This window comes from Pan troglodytes, chromosome 13 (assembly GCF_028858775.2).
Source record: "Pan troglodytes isolate AG18354 chromosome 13, NHGRI_mPanTro3-v2.0_pri, whole genome shotgun sequence".
Classification (NCBI taxonomy): domain Eukaryota; kingdom Metazoa; phylum Chordata; class Mammalia; order Primates; family Hominidae; genus Pan; species Pan troglodytes.
The window spans coordinates 133,360,832-133,378,780 of NC_072411.2; the positions used below are offsets into that span (position 1 = coordinate 133,360,832).

The 17,949-nt window shown below is 34.7% G+C and overlaps 2 protein-coding genes across 7 annotated transcripts in view; one reads left to right on the top strand and one right to left on the bottom strand.

Moving 5' to 3' along the window:
• Positions 1-16,911, bottom strand: part of HTR2B (5-hydroxytryptamine receptor 2B) — a 28,267-nt gene extending 11,356 nt beyond the window's left edge. The window contains exons 1-4 of one of the 5 annotated variants that reach the window (XR_010149913.1): positions 16,766-16,870; positions 12,928-13,075; positions 11,374-12,087; positions 1,695-1,895 (exon numbers count right to left, since the gene is read on the bottom strand). Coding sequence is in view for 4 of the 5 variants with exons in the window: in XM_001144172.6 (XP_001144172.1) it covers positions 1,695-1,895; positions 11,374-11,725 (553 nt within the window). In the remaining variant the exon portion in view is untranslated. Of the gene's footprint in view, positions 1-1,694; positions 1,896-11,373; positions 12,088-12,927; positions 13,076-16,299 lie in introns of those variants that run through there. The other 4 variants (XM_001144172.6, XM_063790848.1, XM_063790849.1 and 1 more) reach the window with 4 other exon arrangements.
• The window catches only part of PSMD1 (proteasome 26S subunit, non-ATPase 1), a 115,482-nt gene that overhangs the window by 55,107 nt on the left and 42,426 nt on the right, over positions 1-17,949 (top strand). The window lies entirely within an intron of this gene.

The following is a 17,949-nucleotide window of genomic DNA, read 5'->3' on the forward strand; positions in this document are numbered from 1 at the left end:
TGCTTACCTTATTAGCTTGATCACATTTCACAGTTTCAAATATTTTAATTATTCTTAAGGATCCATTTCTTCAACTTTTTTTCCCTTTCTCTGTCCAACTCTCCCACCCCACCCCAATATACACATACCTCACACTCTCCCTTGCCCTCTCCCTCATTGCAGTGAGCTTACCAAATGTGAGTCATCTGGCATAAATGACTTTATTATAGTTTTCCTCCTCTCCACTTCAAATTTTAATTTTCACCCATTGTCTCCCATTCCCTTTCTGTAGCTGCTTTTGGGGGGCTGGTTCTGCTCTGTCGGCATCTGCCCCCTCATCTAGCCTTTTCTCACTGTTTTTAAATCTCTTCATTCTGAATAGACTTTTTCTTGACCCTGTTCTCTTCCCATACCAGAGGAGTAACACAGCTTGCTTTTACCTCCAAACTTTTTCAAAGAGATCAAGCCCTTATATCATCATTTCAGGAATATAAAGGTCAATTTCATTGTTTTGCTTTCTTGCTGTTTTTGCCCCAGTGCTCCTACTCAGATTAGGGAGGTGTAATTTAAGTATTCCAGGTCTCTTAATTTTTTGCCTATTTGAAATATTTTTACAAGGAAGAAGCGAATCTGCTGGTCAAACCATTGTAATTTTTGCAAATCTATTTGTTTTTCTGATACTAACATATAAGAGCTTTGAATGATTTACGCATACTTCATGATAAGAAGTATAGCTTTGAGTATTATAGATGAGTACAGGGCCGTAAGACGATTTAGAAGAAAAAGGATTTCTTTTATAAATAATTTCTGAACATTAGTATGTTTTCTTTGCATCTCTCTTAAAACTTTGAATTAAACATACTCAAAACACTTAAGTGCAGTGACTCATGCCTGTAATCCCAGCACTTTGGGAGGCTGGGGCAGGGGGATCACCAGAGCTCAAGAGTTTGAGACCAGCCTGGGCAACATGACAAAACCCCACCTCTACCAAAAATACAAAAATTAGCCAGGCATGGTGGGTGTGTCTGTAGTCCCAGCTACTTGGGAGGCTGAGGTGGGAGGATCGCTTGAGCCCGGGAAGTCGAGGCAGCAGTGAACCATGATTGTGCCATTGCACTCTAGCCTGGGTGAGAGAGCAAGACCCTGTCTCCAAAAAAGAAAAAACAAACCAAAAAAACCCACTGAAGCAGACACTTAACTGCCTTTAATCTGTACACATATGTACAGAAATGTTGGCTTCCAAGATGAATTTGTGTTCTTTGATACCTGCCTACAAAATGTTTGAGTTGTTATTTTTGTTTTTTCTCTTATTAATCTTTTAAAATGTGATTTAAGGTGCATTTCTTGTTATTTTAATGTAATTACAGGATTCCAAATGCTAGCTAGACCATAATTATCTGTTGGGAAATATGAAGACTGTTCTCAAACTTAACCTTTCTGCATATAGAAATCTAAGCAGAAAGAAATCTCAATAAACACTGTGCAGATGGTTCTTTCTGAGGACATGAGGTTTGTTACTTGTCACACTTTTTACCAACAGTATGGTTTAGAAGCCGTATGATAAATGCAGTGACATAAGGAGCTTATGTTAATGTATCAGTAGGCTGGCTTGACCTCTCATGCTGAGTTTCATTGCCTACCAGACCTGGTATTCTCCTAGCCAAGTGGAACCAAAGATTTTGTATACCACCCACACTCTGGCATTCTCTACATACCTATTGAAATTAACCACACCACTGTAATCTTGATGAATGCTGTAGCCCGTGAGTTATATTGATTGGCCTGGATTGGCTTTTTGATGGCTATGTAACGATCCACTGAAATGGCACAGAGATGCATGATGGATGCAGTTGAAAAGAGAACGTCAAGAAATAACCAGGCAGGACATAGAACAAGTGGGAGGGGCCACATAGCCTCTGAAAGAAACAAAAACAAGACAAACATTTTCTTCTATAAAATGGCAACCTTCAGTCTACAGTTTTTCAGGTGATACATCTTTTGTCTTTTTTGTTACTCATCTGAAATTTTATAACTTTAACAACATAATGTTTAACTTCAGATAATGGAGACAACATTAAATTCAATATTTCTGTGGATGGTAACTTTTAAATACATTTTCTATTTTGCATAATAATTGTACCTTTTTTCTAAGTCAGCAGCAGTTTAACTTTTTAGCATTATTATGACCTTTGCTCTTTTGTCGATTCCATTTGTGATCTTTTTAAAATTTATGTAATATTGTGACTGGAACTTAACCTTGGTATTTAAATAAAATTTATTTTTAAGTAGCTGTTGTGTAAAAAGAAAACATTTTACCATGTAGAGGAAACAGTATGACAAAAAGCATATTAGGATGGGAGTCTCTGTGACACCTGGGTTTTGGGCTCACTTCTAGCAATAACTAGCAGCAAGATCCTTGTTTATAGCATACTCTAGTTTGGTGAAATAGTGGAGTGATTTTTTTGACAGAAATAGTTCTCAAATAAAGATTGCAAAAAGGAATGGCTTCAGATTATCCGGAAGAAAAGTAGATTGTTTCCCCTTCTATATTTCATCATTCACTCCAAAAACTGGAGATAAAATAATTAGTACAGACTTTTGATTTGAAAAGAAAATCTCAGGGTTAGACGTAGTACTTAATTTATTTAACAAACTCTTATAAAACACTGCATACTTCATATAGTCTTAAGCACTTTAGAAATATTAACCTTAAAAAAATTTTAGGTGTGGATGTGATATTGAATATTCTGCATAGTTTTCTAATAAATGTACTTACACAGATGTTCATACATATGTGAATTTAATATATTATGCATTATATATTACACCCACCACTTACATGTTTACAGTTTCAAAACAACTAAAATTTTAGAATTCCCCCTAGAATATTTCCATTAGAATCCAGTTTAACTCCTGTAGAGAACAGATGTCATGCATGTGAGATTATCTAAGTCTCTTTTAGGATTTGATTGTTATATGTCCACTGATAAAATGTAATCTACTTTTCTTCTGGCTATTGCAGGTATATCTGACTTTGACAGGTATAAAGTGATTGTCATAATTGAAGGAAAACCAGAATAATCGTCTCAGGATTACAGAACAACAAGAGACTCTTCTATTGTTAACTGTTTAAAATTTAAGGAGCCTGGGGGTGGAGAAAGATTAAAATCTCAGACCAAAAAAAAAAAAAATAGCATAATTTAGGGGCAGAGTTTTTAGATAGATTTGGCTGTTATTTTCAAGCATCAAGTAGGAGATTTTTTTAAAGTCAGGTAGGATTTCAGTGAAAAATATTTGGGCACTTGACAAAGTATCCAAAAGGTAGCAAGGCTGACACATCTACTTTTTGGTGCCTTCTGTTTCCAGAGTTGGTATGTGGCATTCTGAATAAGAATATTAAAATATTTCTTCCTAGGAACAAAATAACAAAATCAGCACAAACTTTTAGTCAAAAAGAATAAATGATTGGGACTTAGTTCTATGTTCAGCAGCTTCTTAAAAAGGGATTGAAGCATCAAGTGGAAAGGGTCATTCATACTTTTCAGTGTATTACTGTAAATAAACTTTGCCTGCTTGTTGAATTGGGGGTAGGAAGGGATAGAGGTGGTAAATTTTAGATTTATTGAGCTGGAAGGAGCCTTAGAGATTACCATTGATCTTGCAGATGAGTAAATTCAGGTATAATTAAGTCTGAATATAGAGGTAAGGAGGGGAGGCATTTATTTATTGAAATGTAAATGTTATTTGAAAGTGTTATTTAGAACTGCCACTCAGAGTTTGCTCTGAAGATGGAGAGAGAGGATCGGCATCACCTGGGTACTTAGATATGCAGGCTCTTGGGTCTCATCTCAGACCTACTGTATCAGACTCTGCAGTTAAATAAGGTTTCCAGGTGATTCGTATGCAAATTAACATTTGAGAAGCAGTGCTTTGGAAGACTTTCTGGTAAGGTTTGTGTCTGAGTCTTAAAAGATGCACCTAAGTTTCCTGTTGTAGGGTTGGTTATAGGCACTTGGAATGTCTCATGGAAAGGAACTAATGGGAGGCCTCTCAGAATAAATTAAGTCAGAGAAACTGGTGTTTGGAGAAAATCTAATCAATTGGATTTTCTCACTCTTAGCCATAGCATTCAGATTTTTTGTCATTTAGTGGAAAAGGACCTTGGACACAGGCAGCTTCAAAGCGAACTAACAGTCTAAGTATAGTGAAAAGAATCATTTTAGAGTTTGCAGTGGAAACTACTAAAAATGAGGGTACATCTTGAGCTGAAGTTCTAGATTTAGGACTGTAAGTAGGGTGGTAGAAAAATACTCGTCTAGAGCTATAATCAGAGATATTGATTGCAGTTAAGGATTTAAAAGGCAGGTAATTATTGTGTTGTATCTTAGATTTCCTTCCTTGAAGTCCTTACTCTCTCTGTAACATCTTTTAAAATGGTTTGCCAACTATTTAAACCTGTCTATTTAGCTATTCTAGTTATGGATTATACTTCTGAAGATTAAGGTTTGGAAAATTCTAGTCATAAATCTAGTTGCCATAAGCAGGAAGCCATAAGAAAATTCATATAAAAAGTACGTGTCTTTGGAATTTGACCATCTGATCCACATACTCCTAATTGTGGGCTAAGAAGGAAAGTTTTTTTAGTGCTGATTTAAGTAACCCTATGAAGCCCTGTTAGCCTCACTTTAAACAGAATTTATAAACTCATTCCCACTTAAAATTCACTAGAATTTTCTTATTACAGTTAGTGCTTTATTGTTAACAGAAATATTGAGATGTGATACAGAATTTTCTTTAAGAAAGAATGAGACTGAAATTTAAGATTAAGAGAGATGAATCTTTACAATTCCAAGCCTTTCTGATTTCAAGTTTCGTGAAACACTGGTGGATAGTTTTAATGAAACTAACATAAAAGAAAAAGATAACTGCATTAAATTAATAGAAACCTTATATACAACACAAAAAAGAAAAAGAGGCTTTTTTTAATGCCTAATAGATTTGGGTAATCTAAGAATTTATAGAAATTAAAAACAGTTCTAGACACACTTGTTTTATAAAGGGGCTTTTCCTAGTCTAGAGACTTTCATTCTAAAATCATTTTTTAGTTAGTATTAATTTAGTTAGCTCAAAGTCAGAAAAGTTTATTTCTGTTTAGAATAACTAAATTAAAGGTTAAGTTGGTATGGTGAAATACTTTATTTCAAAACGTTTATTTTAGGAGTTTTGGTTTTAAGAATTTCTAATTACATTTATTTGTTATAATGTATTCTGTCCAATGTACTTCCACAAAGACTTAAGACATTGAAAATTTGAAATAATGAAGTGAAACAGTTACATACTTAAATGGAAAGAAAGAAATGTGTATCTAAGGGTCAGTCTGAGGGAAATAAGTTACTAGGTTCTTCGACTAAATTACTGTTATTCTGGGGCTCTAAATTAGACTCTTTCATTAAAATTAAGAAAGAATAATAGCATTTCTGTCAATGCCTGAAATAATTACAGACTGAATATTAAAGCAACAAAACAAGTCCTAGATGGGTCTTGTCTTATAGACAATTGTTTAATTATCTAAAGAATATCAGTAGCACAAATATTTTATTGTTTAAAATGAAGACTGCTTTAAATTCTGCCATACATGAGGGATGGTAGGAGTTGTCATTCAGTTATATAAATTTTTATTTGTCTCCCAGACAAGGTTCAACAACTTCATAGGTATGGGCCTAGGTCTAATACCTTCCACAGAAAAGAGATCTTGCAGTCATCTGAAGGATTTGTACAAGTATAGGTTGACGCTCAAGTATTCTTTTCCACTTAATATGAAATATAACTTTAACTGAAAAGAATACTGAGTTCTGACTTGTCCCTAGGGGGGAAAAAATTCTGTGATCCTCTGAACAGTTACATGGGGTTATTTAAGGTATAAATGTTGGTTCTGTATGCCAAATATGACAGTTTTGGCTGGTCAGATTTCTCATTGACATTTGAGAAAGCGGAATAATAAAGGTTAAGAGTGTGAATTCTAGAATCAGTCCTCCTGGGTTTAAATCATGTCTCTGCCACTTACTTTGTAATCTTGAACAGATTACTTATCCCTCTGCTTCTCTGTCCTCTGTAAAATGGGGATAATAGTACCTGTTTTATAGGATTTCTTTAGTAGAGTTTATATGGATGATGATTAAATACATGTGAAGTGTTTAGAACAGTTCCTGGCATAAAGAAAACACTCAATAAATGTTAGTGCTTATTACTATTGTTTAACAGAAACTAGCCAACTAACTCAACCGTGAAAACACTCCTACATAGAAACAAGCCAAATCATCAGTATGAAATAAGAGTGTTTGTCTTTCTACCTGCTGTAGCAAAAGTGCATGCATCTGATTCAGCTTAAAACTTTAAGCTGTACTTTCCAGGGGTGAGGGAGGATGGGCTGAGAACAGTTTAACTCTGTTTAACTTTGAATTAAATTTGTCATAAAAGTATGTTTTTTACTAACGTTGAATTTTAACTGCTGTTTATTTTATATACGGTACAGGAAAATAACCTGTATGCATTGCATGCCTGGGTTTTTTGTTGGTTTGGGTATTCTTTTGTTTGTTTTTGCTTTCTTTTGAATTAGTACAAAAACCTGAGGAGTTTTACTAGAAACCCCGTATCTTGATGAGGCAGACTTATTTTATCTGAAACCTGCTTAACCTTTGGACAGCTTTTTAGTTTGGAAAGTCAGGTTACACTATTTGTCCGGAAAATAATTAGCATCAGTCCATAAATCTGGGACATAAAATGTTTCCCTTTGGAGGATGTAAAAGACTATTTTTAAAGGCATTCCAAGTGGGCTGTTCCTATAGTTTACAGAGGTACTCAGTTCATGAACTTATTGCAGCAGGACAAATCATAAATAGTTCTTATGTCCAAAAAGAACATAATTTTCAAATATACATTTATCTCAGAAATTCTAATGCTTCTGTCTTTATCTTCCAGAAAAGAAAGACATAGTTCAGTTCAAATTATTGTTTAAAAGTTTCTGTTTTGTTTTTTACTTTTTTCACTACATTTGAGCATATGAGTTATCCTGGGGTTCAGTGTCTAATATGATAGTGTTTTAAATGTTTTAAGCATTTTAATGCTTACAAAATTTTTTTCTGGTTTTTAAAATTTCCACTTTACAAAAAGAAGTGCCTTTAATTCATTGCTTTTCTCCTCCATTTCAGAATTGGGTAGGCTAACATTTTACTGCATAAATGAATAACTGCCATTTTTCTCTTACTGCTATACATTTGTTTCATCTCTGATTAGACTTGCATCTCAACTAAATCATATTTAATTTGCATGCAGTACTCTACCAGTTACTATTAGTGCTTATAAGATGCTGGGCCCTGCTTGACAAGGTGATTGAGCTCTGAAATAATAAGTGATTGAACTCTGAAATAATAAGTGACTTGCCTGATCCAACACAGGAGAACCAGGATTCAGACCCTGGGATGTCTTGCTTCAAACAGCCATCTTTCAGCCATTTTATATACTCTTTCAACTATACCACGGATACTGTTTGAACTTATAGATCATGAGGCATCAATTGAAACTTAAGTTATAGCCAGGTTTGGTGGCTCATGTCTGTAATCCCAACACTTTGGGAGGCCGAGGCAGGTGGATCACCTGAGGTCAGGAGTTCAAGACCAGCCTGGCCAACGTGGCAAAACCCCATCTCTACTAAAAATACAAAACTTAGCCAGGTGTGGTGGCCTGCGCCTGTAGTCCCAGCTACTCGGGAGGCTGAGGCAGGAGAATCGTTTGAACCTGTGGGTGGAGGTTGCAGTGAACTGAGATCATGCCACTGCCCTGCAGTCTGGGCAACAGAACGAGACTCTGTCTCAAAAAAAAAAAAAAAATTATAAATAAACCAATAACACCCAATGGATGGCCAGATGCCATACTTTCCCGTGTTACTTTTTTTTTTTTTTTCCCTGAGACAGAGCCTCACCCCGTCACCCAGGCTGGAGTGCAGTGGCACCATCTCGGCTCACTGCAACTCTATCTTCCGGGTTCAAGCTATTCTCCTGCCTCAGTCTCCCGAGTAGCTGGGACTACAGGCGCGTACCACCATGCCCAGCTAATTTTTGTATTTTTAGTAGGGACAGGGTTTCGCCGTGTTGGCCAGGCTGGTCTCGAACTCCTGACCTCAGGTGATCCATCCGTTTCAGCCTCCCAAAGTGCTGGGATTACAGGCATGAGCCACCGTGCCCAGCCTCCCCTGTTACTTTTTAAATCACTTATAAAATGAAAGAAAGGTTCAGAGAAGCTCTTAAATGGTGAACATCCTGTCTTTTTTATATCAGCATAAGGTGTTGTTTTCTTGCTCAAGTATTTCTAACGTAGGTATTTTCAAGCCTTGTGTTATAAGCTGTTGATTTGTGATCATGGATTTTAGGAATTATGGACAAGACAATAAAAAACTACAACTGTAAAGATCAAGTCCAGTGCTCCCAGATAGGAAGAAGTGGCAGAAAAATTGACCTAGCACAACTCATTTGAAAGACAGTGTTGTGCCTGAGTTGTCATAATCTTGGGAAAATATGAATTCAAACCGTATATTGTTAAATATTATACAGATCAGTGGTTGAATAAAATATCTTTCAGTATAAGGACACAAGGTCCACTTTTATATTTTACTGCTCTTATTTTTAAAATTTCATTTTATTAGACTACGAGCTAGTATAGTTTTTGTGTTACTTTCATTGAATTCCCCTGCGATAGCTAAAATTATTGCTCATAGTGATAGTTAATCTTTTATCATAGAACCAAGAACGCTTGTTTGTACAAACGTTAGAAGTCCTGAAGATTAACACTACAATAAGAGTGTAAAGTCTAATTCTGCCTTTTAAAGTTATCAGAAGTTCTTATAAATGCATTAGTTTAGAAAAATCTTTGTGTTTGTTAACTTGCAAAAGGTTATAAAAATATCTTAGTATTTGAAGTCAGGTTTCCATTTGTAATACATGCAGTTCCCAATTTATGAATTCATCCTTTGAAGTTTGTTAGAGGGCAACATGTGTTTTTTTCCTACATTTTTTCATAGAAATTGAATTATGCTTTAAATAATGCAATAATGTATTAGATAGTGGTTCACAGATTTGTTCATTTTTTAAAAATCTACAAACCCCACTATACAGCTTGTTTCTGATAGTAAAAGTGTTTGGGGCTATAAAACGTTTTATTTTGTAATTAGAAATTAACAAACATGAGCCAGGCATGGTAGAATGTGCCTGTAATCCTAGCTACTTAAGAGGCTGAAGCCAGAGGATCACTTGAACCCAGGAGTTTGAGGCTAGCCCAGGCAACATTGCCAGACTCCATCTCTATTAAAATAAATAAATAAAAATAAATTTAAAGTTAACAAACATTTGCAAGAATGAAATACTATTAAAATGTCTTATCAATTATTTAAGACATAAATATGAAGACATTTCACATATTTTATGTTAACATATGTTGGGTTTTCTGCTAACTTGTATTGCTAAGGATATGTTGGGTACCAGCATTTTAAATATACACTTAAAGTTTTCAGCTGCTGGATACCTATTTTTCTATAGAATACATGGAATTATCTTTGTTACCTGTTTTTGTATTTTGTTTGTTAGCTCACTTTAATTCTATGGTACTTTGCCTTTTAAGAGTCCTTAACTATTTAGCTGATAATTTAAGTATCTACCATGGTACTTTGCATGTAATAGATGTTTGATATTTATGGACTCAAAGATTTTAAAGCTAAAATTCACTTCTGCATAATTCTTTCGATTTCATGTATTGAATGACGTATTAAATTTTATGGTAGTCTGAAATAAGCATTTTGACATTTTCTGTATGCCTAGCAAAGCACAGTTTGAAGAGTATGATTTTACATCTTAAGCTACTATTATGCACATGGAGATGAGAGCTAGAATCATATGCCTGTACAGTATTTATCAAATATGCATATATATTTCTACATAATACTTTCTTTTAAGCTTTATTCAGAATTAGGGTTATGTTCTCTATTATAGTAAGATTTCTTAATTATTTTTCATGGTTTCATGCAGCATTAGATTACTTAAAAGATTACAAATTTATAAAACAGGGAGATAGAAAGACTGTTAATTATTAGAAAGTCTAATTAAAGCAGTAGAACTTTACTCATTACTGCTTGTCCTGCCACATAATTTTCTTGATTTATTTTAAAGCCCAGGTAAATGTTGATTTAAAATGGAAGGTGTAAACCTGTTACTATCTCATAATAGTTTTAGATATCTTTCTGTTATTACTTATAAAATTGTAATGTATAAAACCTGGGTATAATAGTTGGAATAGCAGGGGGTTTTTACCTTCTAATATGGATTCTAGTTTAATAAATTTTACTACTGTAACTTAAAATATTTTTATCTTCATATAAGTAAATATAATTCTAAGAAACTATATCTGCCACAAGTAATCATTTTGCTTAGGCAGTTTATGAATGGAATATCAGTTTATACCAAGCACTGAATAAGTTAAATATCCTTTTAATGCTGATTCCAAGGGTCTAGGAGCCCTCATAATTCATCAGCAGAATTATTTGTGTTTATCCAAATTTTATAACTAGAGATGATATGCAGAAATCTGGAGCTACTTATATCTATTTTTTTATTATAGCAAACTAAGATTTCAGTGTCAAACTATACCTTTTATTATCGCAATAACTAGGTTTTAATCCACTTAACCAACTTAGAGGCCTATCAGGAACACAGATGCCCATATATCATTAAAAAATTGAATCGATAGATCATCTCTTTGGACACTCTGAGCCAAACCATTTCCTTCAGCAACTAAACATAATTTTTCTTAACATGACACATATGTAGGAATTGTGTTCAAGTTTATAATATACAAACTATTAAGAGCTATAATAAGAATTTTTGGACAGTTCCAATTTTAAACTGGGGTTTAGCGATTTAAATTGGGATTTAGTAATTCAAAGACCTTATCGTTAACCCAGTGCATATCTGTCCCGGAAGTGTCCTAGTTATTGCTTTGAGGAACAAAAGTATCAGTGTAGAAAAGTTAAAGTATAGGCCTATTTACTATAATTTATAGATAATATATTCAGAATCTATAAATATCACTAACTTGAATGACTTTCTAAATGATTTTATTAGATAGCTTAGGAGGGAGAAAAATAGTTTACAAAAAATATTTTTTGCTCTTTAAAACTGATGATCAACCATAGAGAATGATATAAAACAAGGGACTGTTTACTTGCCGTATCTTTAAATAGTCCAAGTTCATCTTTTATTTCAAGAAAAGTAAAGATGAAATGAGTGTCCATTCTCTAATAGTATATCATAGTTCTGTGGTTTGATGGCACAAACAAAGTGAAATACTTACCAAACATTATTGTCAAGAGGGCAATTGGCATCACAAACAATCCAACCAGCAAATCAGCCACCGCCAAGGACATTAGAAAGTAATTAGTAGCATACTGCAGCTTTTTCTCCAGCGAAACAGCCAGAATAACAAGGGTATTTCCACCAATTGTGGGTATTATCACCATGAGTATCAGAAGAGCTGCCCAGTGCAGTTTATTTCCCTGTTCCTCAACAATCTGTTTCATTTCCTCTGGTATTGATTCTGTCTGTAATCCAGACCAGTTAGAAGAGATAACGTGAACAAAGGTGCTCTGCAAAATGTGCTCAGGAATTGTGCTTTGAAGTTCAGACACTCTGTAAGAGAGAGCCATTTGCTGTTTTTCTGTGATTCAATCCCGTTCCGAACAGTGGTCAGCATGGTTAGTAGCTAAGCTGCTCATCTGTTTTTTTAAGGCATTGTACCCATGCCAAACACTCAAAAGCCAAAGTTGACACCTTCCTTTAAAAAAAAAAATTCAAGTTCTCTAAAATGAGCGCATACACACATCTGTCCATGTTTGTAGGTAAGATATCCAAGTATTTATTATTTTCTAGAGGCTTAAATTTAGGAAAGCTCAGTGAAAGAAACTGATAGCTGTGAAAAAAATAGGATATATATATTTTTTTAGTTTCTCTCTCTTTTTCTGCCGTAGTTGTAGAGTCGTGTTTGAACTTGCATGCCAGAGAGTTCCCCCTAGATACAAAATACATAGACTGCATTATTTTATTCATTTCTGAAAGTGGTAAAAACACTTGAACTTCATAGCCCTTCCCTTCTTAGTAAGTCTGTTGTGCATTTGTGACAATGCAGCCAATTCTCCAAATATACTGTATTTCTGATGTTGCTCAGTTAATGAAACAGAAGACACATTAATGTTTTCAATGGTTATAATAAAAAGTTAGGTGTTTCCTGACCCTTGAATGTCTTTTTACCTTTACTTACAGAAGAATAGAAAAGTCGAAACACAATAGTTCAGAATAGAACTTTTAGTATGCGCTGGCCACCCACCTAGAAACACTCAAAGCCCAACAAGGGTCTAAATAAATGTTTTACCAGCTAGGGATCCTTATATGTAATTAGCTTTGTCTTATCAGGTTTGTGAGTACTGATATAAATGTCATTTTAGATTTCCTTTAGTTTGAGAGAAGGAAAAAAAAGGTATTACTAGGATCCAAATAATTGTTTTTAGTAATTTCATCTCTCATGGTATGTCTTTGCAACAATTGTGTTCTAAATTTAATCACTAAATTTGCCAAATTCAAACCAGTTCTTTTTTTGTTTTAAGTAGTGTTTATTTTTTTAACCTTCCCAGTTGCCTTGAGAAGAAAGGGAAACCAAAAGGAAGATTAGACCATTTATTTGTTCATCAAATGTACAAATCACGTTTTTAAAAACTCTCCTTTAGCATTAGTAAATTTTTCATTTTGATTTTTAAACCGCTGAATAGAAATGAAAGATTATGATAGCAGAATTCTTGAAGATTAAAAAAAAAAACCTTTAGATTAATTCCATATGTGTTTATTAAATGCTTACCTCTGGTTTCGTTGTTATTTTGCCGAGCATGTCATCTTATCTGTTCACTAGACTTGCTTGCTGCTGTGACTGAAATCCTCCTCCCATTGACTTATTCTGAGCCTCCAGCACAGGCGGTTGAAAGCAGTGAAACAAATACGTTGTATAGCTGCAAGCATGCCAAGGAGGTTATTTCCTCTTTGATACATTCATTTTTAGAGAGTAGCAGCATTCATTGTAATTCATAAAACCACTGTTAAGCGTGTCGAACCAGTTCATGGCCCTTATTCAAGTTATATTTTTAAGAGTTCTCTTTAATATTTGGGGGTCTGTAATAAACTTGATCATTTTAGCTTCAGATAGTTTTGTTTGGGGTTACGCCTGAGCTGTTTTTCACATTTGAGAAAAAATAAGATATAATCTAGCTATTTTAGAGGTTTCATTCTTTGAAGATTCTGCCCTTTTAAAAGCCTATAGTGATTTCTACAGTTCTGATTTCTAGCAGTGAAACAAGATTCTTATCTAGCTTTTGTGCCTTTGCTGTGGAACACCATTAATTTGCTCTGGTTGCAACCTTATATAGAAGAGCACAGAAAGGCCTGAATTCTACATGTATACATAGGTTTTAGCAGAAACTTTTTTACTGCTTATTTTTAAACAGATGATCTCTGGGTTTAGGAGTGGTTCACAGCTTTTTTTCCCCATAGATTTTACGTTGGAGAAAATACAAGTAATGAAAATAAGTTTTTGCCTTACTTCAGAAAATTGGTGTTTAAATCTTAATAGTTATGCTATTTAAGTTTTCTGTAACTATAAGACTAGCTTAGTATTAGAACCTCAGCATTCTCAAGGTTTCCTTTTAAAAGATCATTATAGATGCATATTTTAAAATTACTTACTTATAAATCAGTGATGACATTTGTGCCCTTTTCTTGTTTCAAATTTGTATTCCTTTGCTCATGTTGAATGTTATTGGAAAATACTTAGTTCATTTTAGCTCTACTGAGCACTTCAGAGTTTATTCAGAATTTGCTGCTTTTTTAAAAACTCAAAATTTACTATATTAGAAAAAATACTTGTGAAGAATTCTAGATGAAATAATATTCAAGAGAAATCAGATGTTTTTTAATGTACCAGAATTTCTATTCAGGAATATGAAAATATTTTAAGGCAAGGTGCGGTGGCTCATGCCTGTAATCCCAGCACTTTGGTAGACCAAGACAGGTGGATTGCTTGAGTCTAGAAGAGACCAGCTTGGGCAACATGGCAAAACCCCATCTCTACAAAAAAAAACCACACAAATTAGCCAGGGGTGGTGGTTCACACCCGTAGTCCCAGCTACTGGGCGGCGGCGGAGGGGTTGAGGGTTGAGGGTTGGGGGTCAGGGGAGACCTGAGGCAGGAGGATTGCATGAACCTGGGGGAGGTCGAGGCTGCAGTGAGCCGAGATCACACCACTGCCCTCCAGCTTGGGGTGACAGAATGAGATCTTGTCTCCAAGATTAAAAAAAAAAAAAAGGAAAAGAAAATATTTTTAAATACTGCTTAGTTGTGAGTTACACTTTGACATCTGTGCTTATGAAGGCAGGTAGGGATCTGCAAAACAAGTAATGTCAGATTGAAAATAGCAGCACCATTTTATATCCAGTGAAAAGACTTGTATGAAATAAGCCTTTATTGATTTGTTTATAAAATTTTTTTAATATTAAGTATATTATAAAAATGCAGTCATTGTTATATTTTGCCTGTATTAATCCTTTCACTCACATTCACTCATTTTTTGCCTCAACTTATAAAAAGTAAGATTGGTACTCTGATTTTTTTTATTTTTGCTTTTTTTCAGTCTGTTTAATGGCTAAGGAACATAACTAGTTAGAACAGCTACTTATTTGGCAATCTCAAGTTATGGGAAGCATAGCTGAGAATCAAGAAAAAAGCAAAATAATAATAAATAAATAATTATATAAAAGGATAGTTGAGTCTCAGCAAATAACTAAACCTGTGCTCTAAAACCCTAAGCACTTTAAGTAGAAAGTAGCCTCTAAGTCCCCACTCCATATCTTTTTACTCTTTACACACATACACGCACACACACACACAGACATATACACACACACAAAACTTTGCCTCTCCCCCTTCTTTAGTGAAAATAACATTTGTACATGGTGGTAGATGTAGATGGTACGAAAGAATGTTGAGTGATAAATTCATGTGAGACAATTTTAATAAACATGTTTCCCTGCCTACTCCAGATTTGAGTAACAAGTTAAAAGGTGGACAAGCACTTTGATAATAGCAAATAGGGTCAACTGAAACAGCAACAACAACAACAACAAAAAACAAGAATTTAAATATATAAACATGTAGGTCTACTAAAGTAGAGACTTGTACCTTTTTTTGTGTTTGTTTTTGTTTTGTTTTTTGAGACAGAGCCTTGCTCTGTCACCCAGGCTGGAGTGCAGTGGCACAATCTCAGCTCACTGCAACCTCTGCCTCCCAGGTTCAAGCAATTCTCCTGCCTCAGCCTCCCAAGTAGCTGGGATTACAGGCGCCTGCCACCACACCTGGCTAATTTTTGTATTTTTAGCAGAGACGGGGTTGTGCCGTGTTGACCAGGATGGTCTTGAACTCTTGACCTCAAGTGATCGCCTGCCTCAGCCTCCCAAAGTGCTGGAATTACGGGCATGAGCCACCGCACCCCACGCCCTTTGACAACATTTTATGTGGCATAATGATGGATAGCACAGTGATGACTTCTGTGTACTTAAGAAAAGGCTAGATCATGTTCATTCAGCAAATAAATGTGAAATGAATTTATTAAATATTTCTATCCAAATAATAAATATAAAAGTATGATTCTTAATGGTAGAGTGAAGTTTTTAATATCTGGAAGCTTCATTTGTGTAGAATATTTCCTTTCCCAAAAGCTTCAGATAAAGTAACTCTTACTAAAGTAACTTCAAGGTCAGACTCAGCCTCTAATCCAGTAATAACCAAAAAAACCTAATTGGCACATTTTTTTCTAAGACAATTGAATTTTCTCCCTGATGTCTTTTTAATTTATTGAGCAGATTCTGTCTTTAACCGAAAAGGGCAGTCTAATATTCTTTATAGGTCTAGGAAGACAGCTTAAATATCAGCCAAGAACACTTTTTTACCTCTCAGTCATAATACCTATTAAACAGTAACCATTAAGGAATGTTTAACATTACAGGGATTGTATCTGCTACGTATTCATTTGTGAAGTATTTACTAAGTGCCATATGCTCATGGAGATATATTAATGAATAAGGTAAACATTTTCTGTCCTCATGTAATTTATAATTTTATGGAGGATGCAAACAAGTATATTGGTAACTATAGTACAGATATGGTAGAGCTAAGACTAGCTTACTTCAACAGGACCTACAGTGGAGTTCAAATATTTCTCAGCTTTCTTTTTATTCATTCCTCTCATGTTCATTCTCTTTGACAAGATCAGTGAAAGAGCTGAAACTATAAGAATAGCTATTTCAAACTTAATCTGTTCTCGTTAGACTCCTTCATTCTCTTCTGACTGCCTGTTATTTTAATGAAAGACTTTGACAAATCAAAAACAAGCTTCCTTCACTGTCTTCTCAAAATGTCTTTCTTTTCATCCATCCTATCCTTCTTTGGGATCATGTTTTCATTCCTTTCCACAATTGACTTCTACTTAGGTTCTTGATCCCATCTCATATGTATATGAAGTCTGTGTTGCTTCCTCTGACATTAGCAGCCTATACCAGGAGTGTGACAGGCTGCCATCTCTACTGTCACAGCTAGTCTAGGAGTAGGGGTGTGGTAGGCAGACAGTTTAAGATGCCACAGTGCTGTCTTACCACAATACAGCACCTTCTTCTTTAAGCCCTCCCCTGGTTAAGTTTTTTACTGGATTCCTGTGTAAAAGTTGATCTAGACAATTTTTGCCAGGTTATTGCCAGAACAAAAGAATAAGATTTTTTTTGTCATCGAAACTCTAGAATACAACCTGATGTCATAAAATGGTGTTGTCCTTTAATCAAAAGACTGCTATACCTGGAATTATAGTTGATGATCATAACCCAAATATCTTTTGGAGTAGATATGCTCAACTCTGCATGTCCTCAGTAATCACAGTAATCAGCTATTAGAAATAGACTTTTATCATTAGAATACTTGTCTAAATATCAGAAGTGATTAAAACTTTTTGAGAATCAAAGTACATTTATGTTGATTATTATAAAAATCAAAGAAATACCAATAAAGTTCTCAATAAATAGCAGTAAGTTGATGGCAGCTCACTCATACTGCAAGACTTTTCTTAGTTTGCTGATTAGAAATGAAAACAAGTGTGCTAATAATGCTGCAACTTTGAATATTACAGATGTCTGTAGGTCCAGGAATGCAATCTGAGATTTTTAAGAGCTCTATTTATTATGGTGACACAGCAATTTCTTTGAATAAGGCTTGTGACGACTCTTACATCTTTAAAATTCCCTCCCTCGCCCATTTTAGCAGCACCTGAAAAGTATTAGTCTTTTTGGAAATGTACCAAAAGCTTGCCTAAAAGTATACTAATTTTTAGTTTTCTGAAGTCCAGGAAGATGACAACAAATAAATTCTCTTTCACTGAATTTGTAACATTTATGGCACAGTCTGTGTGGTTTTGTTTTTTGCTTTTCCTTGTGGTAAGTTATATGTATTCACTATATACTAAACTGATAAGAGTTAAAAGCTACAAATAGCAGTAGCTTAGAATATGGAGGTATGAAGAACAAAAGTATGTTTGGGAAAGAAAATTGTTTTCTTTCTCAGCTTTTTCCCTGAAAATGTTTTATGCCACAAAATTCAAAAAAGCATAATATGTTTCCCCTACTTTTTTGTTTTTTACCTGTAATGGCACTGTTTGTTTGTTTTCAAGACGGAGTCTCACTCTGTCACCCAGGCTGGAGTGCAGTGGCACTGTGTCAGCTCACTGCAACCTCTGTCTCCTGGGTTTAAACAGTTCTCCTGTCTCAGCCTCCCAAGCAGCTGGGATTACAGG